The 12,254-nt window shown below is 40.7% G+C and overlaps 1 protein-coding gene across 2 annotated transcripts in view; it reads left to right on the forward strand.

Annotated features, from left to right (window-relative positions):
• The first annotated feature begins 2,963 nt into the window (after window positions 1-2,963).
• MAP7 (microtubule associated protein 7) overlaps window positions 2,964-12,254 on the forward strand; it is a 235,758-nt gene continuing 226,467 nt past the window's right edge. Inside the window, exon 1 of one of the 2 annotated variants that reach the window (XM_036766376.1) lies at window positions 2,964-3,175. In XM_036766376.1, coding sequence (XP_036622271.1) covers window positions 3,103-3,175 — 73 coding nt within the window. In that variant the 5' untranslated portion in view covers window positions 2,964-3,102. The remainder of the gene's footprint in view (window positions 3,176-12,254) is intronic. The other variant, XM_036766375.1, reaches the window with a different exon arrangement.

Here is a 12,254-nt window from a genome sequence, read left to right on the forward strand (position 1 = left end):
TTTGCTTACAAAACTGTTCTAGAGACGTACAGAACTTAGTGAGGACAAACCATGAAGGAAATCTCCTTTTTGACAATACTTTGAAAAGTTACTCACCTGGTGTGTGTGCCCAGGCCTTCTGTCACTCCAGATTATAAAAAAAGTTCCACAATAATTTCCATTTATGAGATAGCTTCAGACACATGAAACAATTGTAAAATATGTGTGTATGCATATACATGTATATATCACATAAAATTTTTTAGGGTTTACAAAGCACTTTCTCCACAACAGCCATTATCAGAAAAGTAGCATTATCCCCAATTTAAAGATGCGAAAACTGAGCCTTAGGGTAGCTAAGTCATCACACCTCTGGTAAATGTTGTCAGAAACAGAAACCAGGTTTTCTCACTCTCAAGTCCACTAATCTGCTATACTGTGCCTACCTGCACATAAAAAGTGAATAATGGCTTACACTTTATAGAAAGGGTGTGTGTGTGTGTGTACAAAGTATTTCACATTCATCTTTCAACCCTGTGAGAGGGATTCAAGTAATTTTCCCATTTACCAGTTGGGGAAACTGAGGCAGAGTGGTCAAGTGGCAGAACTGTAGCTCAAACCTAGGTCTGATTCCAAGGTCTTTCCACTTATACCACACTGATTCCATATCAATCAATAAACCTTAAGTGCCTACAATGCGCCAGTCACTGCCCTGAGTGTTCGGTATTCACCACCATCCACTGCATCTTGGACCATCGCCAGTTGTCTTAACTTTTCAGTTGCCACTGGACTTTGACTCTGGCAGACAGAGTATGGCCGATGACTTTCCACACTTTTATGAAGAACAACCACCACCACAGAGAAGCCTGAAGAAGAGAAGATTGTTGGGGGTTTGGAGGAGATTTTCAAGTATAGGGTGGGCTCAATAGCTATTTGTTTTAAGTATTTGAGAGGCTATTATGTACAAGAGGGCTTAGACTTTTCTGCTTGGATCCAAAAGATTCCATTAGGAGCAATGGCAATTTAAAAGAAGCAAATATAGGCTTGATTCAAGGGAAAATTTCTTTGTAATTTAAACTGTTCAGAAGTAGAATGGGCTGCCTTTGAAAGGAAGGGGTCCACTCTCAATGGAAGTCTTTCAAAAGTTCAATGAATTTCCTTGGAAGGTAGTAAAAGTTCCATTTGACTAAAGGTCTTCAAGCAAAAGGAGTGTTGTAAAGAAGGGAATTACTTTTTGGGTGAGAGTTTGCTGACTTCCAAAATCTTTTACACCTTTGACAAAAATAGGAATTCGACTTGTGATTTCATTGACTTAGGGAACTGAGGAAATTCCTTCTGCCAATGTAGGTTGGCATCTTCTCTACAACTAATCATCTCTTAACTGCTTAGAGCAACAGAAAGTTCAAGCGGCTTGCCCAGGATCACACAACCAATAGAGTCAGGAATTGAAACCACATCTTCCTGGTTCAGGGGCCAGCTATATTAACCACACCAGACTGCCAACACAGATTCATTTCAGTCTTGTCCAACTCTTTGTGACCCCATTTAGAGTTTTCTTGGCAAAGATACTGGAGTGTTTGCCATTTCCTTCTCTGGCTCATTGGACAGATGAAGAAATTGAGGCAAACAGGGTTAAGTGACTTGCCCAGGGTCACACAACTAGTAAGTGTCAGAGGCCACATTTGAACTAAAAAGGATGAGTTTTCCTGACTCCAGGATCAGCACTCTATCCACTGTGCCCCCTAGGTGCCCCAACTCAGAGATGGTTGATAAAAATAAGGTTCATTCTATGAGCTCTAGAAGCTTCTAGAAAAAGGTACTCTTAACTGAGAACAAATGCATAGATTTTAGGAGGTTTGTGAATTATATAACAAATGTATTTTTAAAAAAATTTTTCATAACTTTCCATGTAAATGTTTTATTTTGTAATCCTATGTATTGCATTTTATTCATTTAAAAACATTATTCTGAGGCGAGGTCCATAGGCTTTACTAGATTTCCAAAGGACGCATGACCCAAAAAAAGGTTGAGAACTTGATCTAGAAGCTCCAGGTGTTGTAAAAAACATGAGAACTAACCTCCCTAGAAGTAAATCCAACATCATTCTCTGTCAGACCAGGACTTTAAAAGGATTTTAAAGGATTGGCAGTTGTCTTTCTGCTTTTTCTGGATTATGCTCAGCCAACCTGAAGATGTAGGTGTGTATTTCTGTGTGACTAAGCAGAAATGAATCACTCCCCCTTTTGTTTCTCAGTGTTGTTTCCATTTATCATGTAGGCTGCATCATGGGGTTTTAACATTTTGCTGTGTGCTGTTTGCATGCTAACGCACAAATTGGTTTCCAGCTTTCCTAGCCAGTTGTCTGGGGGTATTGCTTTTCACCTTCTTTTTATTGGACAACGCCGAAGGCACAAGACGGTTTAAATTAAAAATATCTGGAGCAGACAAGGTGGGGCGGGGGGGGGGGGGGAGCAGGGGGAAATATAAATTTCTTTAATCTAGTCGCAACAAATAATAATGCCATGCCTCTTCGGCGAACAATGGGGATCATTAAGTCCCAAGACCCAGAGTGGAGATCGAGTCTTTAGAAGTAGCCCTGAAGAAGGCAGAGTGATACATCAGATCACAGGGTGGTGTGGCATGTCGCCCAGGCTCTCCACGTAGGAACTAGTCCAGTGAATTCCAGTCCCTCTGAACCCGGGCGAACATTGACACTACTACTTGGACTACCGGTAGGAAGGAAGATAGAGTCGAGGTCGTCCGTTGATTTCTCCTAACCAGTACTGGATTGTCCATGACCCGGAGACATAACCCGGCCAATCGCACTGCTTGCTTCCGTACTCGGAAAACTGGGGAGGGAGCTAGATCCAAGCCCTTTATGTCTAAAAGTGCCGGATTCCAACCAACCTTGCTCGCACTGAGCGCCTGCAATCTCTCACCTGTCCACAAGAGGGCAGCGCCGCTGCTCCCCTTGCGCTAGACTGCTGGGCTCTAGCCTACGTTTCCCCACACTCCTCCCTTTCTAGGCGCTCACCTGTCTGCGCCCGGGAGGCGGGGGACTGGCTAGAGGGAAACCGGGGAAGAGGGCGGAGCGGCTCTCCCTGGACGCGTCACTGGAGCACCATGGCGGAGCTGGGAGCTGGCGGAGGGAATAACATCCACGGGGGCAGCGACGGCGCTTCCTGGAGCGAAACAGGTGAGAAAGGTGACGTTCAGGAGCGCCCCCAACGCAATCTGGGAGGGGATCGGGGTCGGAGGTGCGCAAGTGACCAGTTCGGGGAGTTCTATTTAGAACATTTCAAATGCCTACGTTCTTCCCCTCCCCCTTCTTTGGAATGTTCCCGGGAATGGGCTTCGGGGCGCGGGGAGCTCGGCTTGGCTCCCCTCTCCGCTTAGCTTGGGGAGGGGGGGGCCACGGGGGTTGGATAGGGTGGTCGCCGCCTGTCACTCTTCGATGCCCTCGTCACGTCTTGCCTCGGTTGAGGTCATCCCGCCCGCGGCCAATCGATCCTTGCCTTGTAGCCTTCTCTTTTCCTGCTAACAGGTGGAAGCCACAGAGAGCGAGCGAAGGAAATGGAGAAGGGGTGAATGCATTCCTCCCACCCCAGGGTGTTGGGTTTAATTCAATTAAAGCAGGAAACTGTATCCCTAAAAGAAGCCCCATACAGGCGTGAATACGCATCTCTCATGAATTGAAGGATTAACCTGCTTCTGGGACCGCGGTGCGTCCCCAGAAGCCGGTTAAGGTACAGTCGAGTTTTATTTCTTGGGTATTTTTTTTTTTACCCAGAAACACCCTGGATCTCAGCAGTATCTCAACCCTGCGTTGTCCAAGGAGACAGCTTAGGCTTACTTAGCTCGGACTTTATCTTTTCTATTCGAGGGTAGAACTGGACACTTCCCGACCTCTGAACTTGAGAGGGAAGGGGAGCAGGGACTAACAGAATGATGGTGCAGCTGGTTAAACTTGATATTCAATTTGAGTGAAAACACTAGTTTCCAAACATGTGTACAGAAATTTAGGAATTGCTTGTCCTGCACAGTGTAGTGTTCACAGCATGGAAATTCCTATTTGTTGTTTATTGATCCACTTTGGATGCTGCCAGTGGGAACTGACTTCCAGATCAGCCAAAAATAATTGAGGTTGAAACTAACTTGAGGCCTTGAACTTGTCCTGGGTGAAGCTGGATTGTCTCTTGAAATGTGGTTTGGCTTGTCTTTAATATGTAAATCCAGACAGTAAATCATGATTTTGTTTTGGGGTGGGGAAAGGGGATGGCTAATATTGCTTTAGGGATCCAGATGAACTGGGTGCTGCACCTAAGTTCCCACCCTGAGGGCAGGCTAGAAACAGCCTACTCATTTATTTAAGGTAAATAAAGTGTTATTTTTACCCTTGAGAACATAATTTTTCAAGGGAGGGAACCCTATTTCATTAGGCTTATACATATTATTTATGGCAGGAAATGTTGAGCACTTTTTACCATCTACCTGAGAACATCTTGTTCGAAAATACATGCAGAAGAATGAACTGTGGTAGCTATTTCAGTGTCAGATATTTTCAGATAATTGGTGATCTAGTGATGAGTAATGAATATTTGGACCAACCCAGAGGAATGCCAGTGAAATATTTTGCCTTATAAAGGATGAAATGCTGTTGTTTAAGATCTCCTTCAATAAAAACAATTGCCTGTTTCTGTCTAAAAACATACCATACATATACATATGCATGTATGTCTTTCCAGTGTATTTTATTTTCTAAAGTTAATTTAAAACATTAAGATGATATTTCCCAAAATTTTTCTAGTGTGGTATTTATTTATCTTCTTTTTAGCTCCGAGTACCTTTTATAAGTGTGTTAGAGAAATTTACAGACTAGATATAATTTGGATTTTTTTTGGTCCAGACCTGTGGTTCCATTGATGTGGATAATTCCCGTCACAGCTCCCTTCATGCAGCCAAGTGTTTTAAAATTGCCTGCCACAGTAAGAAATTAAGCAACTTGTTCATGATCTCAGAATCAGAGTGTGTCAGATAAGATTTGAACCATAGTCTGTCAGACCCCAGGGATAGCACCATATTCATTATGTCAGGCTGCCCTCGGTAGGTATAATTATTGGAAATATAAATGTCTCTAAGGACTAGTATTTTGAAAGAAAGCAGGCATTTTATTTTACCTGACAGCATTGTCTTAATGCACATAAAAAGGCATTGAATTTATAACAGCTTGAAGAATTTGATCCTTTAGCTTAAGTTTGGGAGGTGCAGAAGTTCACCAAGCCCTACTTTAAGTCATGTGATAGACATGTGAGCTCAATTTTAGCCATTAATCATCCTGGATACAATATTGCATGTTTTACACACCCAGCAGCTGCATGTCTTCCTTCTTTCAAAGGCTCTCTCTGCTTCTTTGTACTACTCCTTTTTATTCTCTGCTATTTTATTGCTATTGAAAGGTTCCACTTGCAATCCTAATGGTAAGATCTGGATGAGAGATACATTTGATTGCTTTCTTAATTATGCTTATCAAGAGCATGATCTGTCCTTAAACTTCTGTGTATATCATCTACTAGGATCCTGGTCTAATTTTAAAGCAACTTATTGGATATAATCTTGAATTACTGCGCCGAAAACAAAGATGATATATTGAAAATACAACATAAAATACCCACAATCATAAATTATACTGGTCTCGAATAAATCAATGGAAGAAGCTGTAGGATGTATGATTTAAATAATTAGGAATAAAAAGATAAGAAATATAATATCTGTAAAATAATTATATGATCCGTCACCAATCATCCATGAGAGAAGGGATAATGCCACAGTTTGGGTAAAAGGCACTTTATAAAGCCCAGTCTTACAAAAGTCAAAGTGATACTATCTTTGTTATTGGGCATTTTTTCCTCTTCTGTTAATCCCACTGATACCAGCAGAGGCAGCATGGTGCAGTTAGAATAATACCATCCTTGTTTTCAGGAAACCTGAATGCCTGTCTCAGTTCCTCTTCCACTTAGCATTATAGTGCACTAGGCACTTAATCTGTCTTTGCCTCTGTTTCTTCAAATAAGGTTAGCAATGCTTGGAGTACTTACTCACAAAATTGTACAGACAGCAGGAACCTTTTGCAAACAAAGCACTAAATAGATGTTTTATTTTTAGTTCAGGATGAATAATTTTGTTTCAAGGTATCCAATTTTCAAAGAAAAAAGCATGTGCCAAAGGACAGGGAAATCTATTAGAATAAAAACAACAGCAGCAACAATTATTATTATCAATAGTGGGATAGAATATAAATTTAGTTTTATTAGTATTATTTGCAAGGGGGGGAGAGATTAGCCCATCTGTCATTTAGATATCTTTATCGGTTAAAATGAAGGCAATTAAGAATTCAGAAAACATACCGGAATTGACTAGTTACTGAAAACACTGTCAAGATTTCACCACTAGAGGATCTCATGCACTTTTTCTGTTTCTAATCTCTGGAACGAAGAGTATCTAGAGATTTACAAAAATGACTCAGCTGAAGCTGCATGTGCCAAATGCACCAAGTCAATGGAAAGACAGTATTAAAGATAGAATTTGAAGATCTAATTACCCATGTAAGAAAGCCCGATGATTTTTTTTTTGGTTTGTTTTTGTTTTTGCTTCTTTTTGGGGGGGGGGGCAGGGCAATTGGGGTTAAGTGACTTGCCCAAGGTCACACAGCTAGTACATGTGTCAAGTGTCTGAGGCTGGATTTGAACTCAGGTCCTCCTGACTTCAGGGCCGGTGCTCTACTGACTGCGCCACCTAGCTGCCCCAAGCCCGATGATTTAAGTTACTTCTTGATTAATTTTTATGGCTATATTTCATCACACGAAAGTATAATAAATCAGCTTTATCTGTGAATACAGCTAATGTTCTTTTGAAAATATTTTATCTAGAGAGTTTCAAATTTTGCAAAGTCCATTGGCTATGGAGTCAGAGGATGGCATTCAAACCACTCCCCGATTTTACTACTTACTTATCAGCAGCCTTGCCTCTGATAGGACACCCTTCTCTTCCCTGCCCCCCCTTCTAACTCCTCCATTATAATGTAAATTCCTTGAGTGATAAAGAGAGTCTTGTTTGATTGTTTTTACATTCCAGCCATCCCAGCCTGTGCTTAACACAGTACCTGGCACATAGAATTGCTTAATAAATGTCTTACTCATATATAAGGGACATCCAGGTGGTGCAGTGGATAGAGCACCAGACTTCTGGAGTTAGGGAAGCTCCTATTCCTGAATTCAAATCTGGCCTCAGACACTTACTAGCTGTGTGACTCTGGCCAAATCACTTAACCCTATCTGCCTCAGTTTCCTCATCTGTCAAATGATCTGGAGAAGGAAATGGCAAACCTCCCCAGTATCTTTGCCAAGAAAAACGCCAAATGGGGTCATGAAAAGTCAGACACAACTGAAAAATGAATGAACACTCATTCATAACAGATATGTCTTAGAGTAAGTACTTATTAGTATTCCAGGAGCCACATGTATTTCCTTATATCTTTAGGGTCATGTGGGAATTGATCCTAAATTAATTGCCTTTCTGGCAAAAAGGGAGCATGATTTTTACTAGTTGGTAGTTCTCAAGCTCTAGAACTGGAAGTGACCTCAGAAGTCATTTAGTCAGAGGATCAAAGGTATAGAAAACAGAAAGAACCTCAAAGACCATTTTAGCCTAACCCTTTAATATATTACTTATTCATTAATTTTTTAGACAGATGAATGAACTGAAACTCACACATGCCCCAGTCACTGAGGCAGTAAATGTTAGAGGTGGGCTTTGAATTCAGGTCCTCTGCCTTGGGGGTCATTGCTCTACCTCTTGGACCACATGGCCTCCATACTCATATATTATTTTATTTTTATGTTAATATATTGTATTCCACATATAATTTATATATTATATTTCATTTAACTTTGCTTTACTAAGTTATATATTATATTTCATTTAACTTAGCTTTGCTAAGCTCCTACTATGTGTAAAGCTCTGTCCAAGGTCCTGGGATATGAAGGGGAAAAAAATGAAACTTCCCATCATCAAGTGAGGGATACAACATGTGCATGAAGAAATACAAAATACATATGAAGTAAATATAATTTAATTTATAAAATTGGTGGTGAAGTCATACCTGCTCTGAGCCTTGAAGTTAGCCAATGCTTCTAAGAGGTAGAAGTGTGGAGGGATAGCATTGTATAAGTGAATCTTTTCATAAAACAACAAGGAGTCGGGTGGTTGCTTAACACACAGTGTATAATGAGTGTCTGCTAGCCTCTATATGCCATGAGGAATGAAAGATTACAAAAGAAACAAGATATGACATGAGGTGAGTTGTTCTGTTCCTTTCAAACAAAATCATTTATTAAATTTCATATCATCCCTTGTGATCTCAGTAATGAAAGTGAGCATCAACATGCACTAAGTAATCTTCAAACAGAAATTCCATCTCACTTGAAAAACATGAGGCAAGCAAACAGGTAGTTATATTTCTCATGCTGTGACATGCTCTGTGCAATCAAGATGTGGGGATTTTCACAGTGTTAGAACCCAGGAGAGCAAAGCCTGCATGGTGAATGATGGACAGCTTCAAGTGAATGATAACTAGGAACTCAATCTGACTATTACTCTTTCTCCAAATTAAAAAGATAAATGGAAAAAAAAGTTAAAAGGAATTAAAAGTTAGGAGTCCAGATTGTCATTTTGGTTTCCCTGCTCAAAGTGTGTTGTCATTAAGTTGTCTGGATAGCTCTTGTCCTCTCCAGTGGTTGACTGGACGTCATGGCAAGTGGGAGGATATATCATTAGAGGAATGTCTAAGAGCTTGCATTCAGGTACATGTGTGAAATACTAAAATACACTGAAGCTTCTGACCATATATTTCCTAATCCTCTTTCCTACTTGCAGAGGAGAGGAACTGGACTTGTGATTTCATTGCTATAAGGCGCTCCCTGATGAGGTAACTTCCTTTACCAATACAGGTTGGCCCCTTCTCTGCAACTTAAGGTCTTAGTTGCCTAGGACAGTGAGAAATTAAGTGACTTGCCCAGGGTCACACAGCTTGTATGCATCAGAGATAGCATAACTCTTTGGAAATGCATCTAATAGCATTTGCAATTAAAGAATAATTTAAATAATAACTTGTGTAAAGGTAATCTGAACTCAGAAAATATTGTTTACACTTATGCTCTCCTAATTTGTATTAGAGATATTCATGACCATGTTTTCTCACCCAAACTCTTGTAAAAGAGTCAGTGTGTTGTAGTGTAGAGAGAGCTAGCCTTGGGGAGTGAAAGCTGGTTTCAAGTCCTGCCTTTGACACATACTTTGTATGACCTGGGCCAAGTCATTCAATCTCTCTGTACCCCCACAACTCTAGAAGACTATAAAGTGAAGAACAGTTGCTGATTTGTATTTGTCAAAGGAGTTTCCTGTTGGGGGGGGGGGCTTTGTGGGGAGGGGCTCCCTACATCAATAAAATCATAGGTCCAAACAAAAAAATTTTAAGCTTCCTGAGGATACGGATGGTCTTACTTGTCTTCCTTAATCCTGCCTTTGACACACATTAGCTCGAGAGCAAGTCAAGTAACTTCTCTGGACCGGTTTCCTTAATTTTGGTAAACTGAGAACATTGGGCTAGATGGCCCCCAAGGTGCCTCCCAGCTTTAAATCAAATATTTTATTTTTTTCTCCAATTACATGTAAAAAACAATTTTTAGCTTTTAAAAAAATTTTGAGTTCTAAATTCTCTCCATCTCTCCCTCCTCTGCTCCCTCATTGAGAAGGCAAGCAACTAGCTTTAAATCTATGAACCTGTGATCCTAATAATCCAGAGAAAAGAGTCCCTAACTTCTGGAGTACTTTAATTTCTAAGGGTGACTTACTCTAGTAATGACTTTTTTGAAAAAAAGTATCAGTAAAAATTTTAAGTGAATGGGAGGTATGAATAAAGTGCTTTTTGAGACTGAGAAAGGAAAGATGTTTACTGAAATGAAAGCATTAGAAATGAAACTGCTAGACTTTTCTCTAATCCTCTAAATTCTTCTCAACCAAGAAATCTGCTATGGGTCCTGCAAGTATCTGTGTGAGGAGTTATGCCGGCATTCTGCAAATCCATATTGCAACACGGATTTTTCTCAGTCAGTGGTTACTAATACATTCTAATACAGCTGTTAATCATATGAAAGTCTTAAATTGTGTTGACATGAAGGAGACTTTATATTAAAAAAAAAGACTGGAAACCGCTGTGGCTCTAGGCATGAGACAAAAATGACCTGGCAGGAGAATGGTAAGGCAGGGACTGAGTGAGGAAAAATATGTTGAGAGGATGTTGTAAATGATCGGCCACAGGGGACCTAGGAGTGGAAGGAGTTGAGGACAGTCCTTGTTTTGAACTCGGATCAGTGGGATGATGATGGCATTGTTAACATAAGTAGAAAATATGAAAACTGATTTGAGAGTGAGTGGTAAGTTTTAGTTTTAGTTTTGCTGAGGTGCTGGACATTTAAGACAAGTTCAGGAGAGAAAACAGTGGGAAATAAAGAACTGGATGAGATATCTCATAAAGAAGAGATTATATGGATAGAAGAAAAGATATTGGATATCAGCAAATGCATAGAATAGAAGGAAGAGGGGCCTGTGGATGAGAAGGAAAAGGAACAATCAGAGAGACAGGGAGAGAACCAATATAATACCTGGTAGAGGAAGCCAAAAAAAAAAAAGACCCAAAGATTTTCAAGAAAGAGGGTAGCTAAAGTTTCAAGTGCTGAAATAAGATCAGAGAAAACAGGCACTAAGAAAAGGTCTTAGAATTTATGGTTGGGAGGTCATTGGTGTGACATTTATTTATTTATTTGGGGCAATCAAGGTTAAGCGACTTGCCCAGGGTCACACAGCCAATAAGTGTCTGACGGCGGATTTGAACTCAGGTCCTCCTGTCTCTAGGGCAGGTGCTCTCTCCAGGGCTTTGTTTGAAAAGGTTGAGTGCGGAGTTCAGGCAGGAGAGGAGGATGAGGAATTCCATTTTTTGGAAAGGTGTGTGCCCCCAAAATTCAGGATTTTGACCTGCTTAGTGAGCTACAGGAGCTCCCTATTATCTCTAGAATCAATATAAATTCCTCTGATGTCTGAAGCCTTCACAACCCGGCTCCAGCCTTATGCTACATTACTCCTCTGTTTGCCTCAGTTTTCTCCCTGTGAAATGGGATAATAATAGATCCTACCTCTCAGATGTTTTAGGATGATCAAATGAGATAACGTTTGTAATTTTTTTGTTCTTGTTGTTAATTCGATTCAGTTGTGTCCTACTGTTTGTGACCCCATTTGGGATTTTCTTGGCAAAGATAATGAGCAGTTTTCCATTTCCTTCTCCAGCTCATTTTACAGATGAGGAAACTGAGCCAAACAGAGTTAAGTGACTTGCCCAGGGTCACACTGTTGGTATGTATCTAAGGCTGGAGGAGTCTTCCTGACTTCAAGCCTAGAACTCTATCCACTGCACCATCTAGCTGCCCTCTAGCATATAGCAGCCCCTATATTAATACTTGCCTTCCCCTTTCCTTCCCTGCTCCCCTTCACATAATCTACATAAAGTCCAGGAAAACCACCCTTGCTGTTCCTCACACATGGACTTCTACCTCCTCTCTCTTCCTGTGTACAGGCTGGACCCAGTGCCCAGAAGGCCTTCCCTCCATCCCTTCTCACTCTGCCTTTTAGAATGGCCAGTTTCTTTCAAAGCTCAGCTCAAGTGCCACTTTCCAAAGAAGGCCTTTTCTGATTAACTGCCCCCCTTCACTAATGCTGGCTCCCTACCCCACAAATTATCTTGAATTTATTCTATATGTGCTTACATATGTACAAACCATCTCCCCTAATAGAATGTAGGCTTCTCGAGGGCAGAGATAATTTTATTTTTGTTTTTGTATCCTCAGTGACCAGGACACTGGAGGCTCATAATAAATAAACGAATGCTTGTTGGTTGATTGAAAGCAGGTAAAAAGCTTTTAGATAGATTGCTACTTAACATCTAGATTTTAAAGCCCTAGGGTTTCCGGATTTAAGCATTCCTCTGACCCAGGCAGCCCCTGCAGGTCAGCCTTATCTCATTGACCTATTTTCATTCTTCCCTGGCTGTTCACTGTTTGTGCTATCTCAGGTTATAACCTTGGGAAACAAGACACAGTAGATCTCCGCCTGCCAATGGTATTTTTATCTTTGCATAATTAGAGCCTTCTGGAGAAGTCATTTCTGAA

The sequence above is a fragment of the Trichosurus vulpecula genome, chromosome 7, assembly GCF_011100635.1.
Source record: "Trichosurus vulpecula isolate mTriVul1 chromosome 7, mTriVul1.pri, whole genome shotgun sequence".
Classification (NCBI taxonomy): domain Eukaryota; kingdom Metazoa; phylum Chordata; class Mammalia; order Diprotodontia; family Phalangeridae; genus Trichosurus; species Trichosurus vulpecula.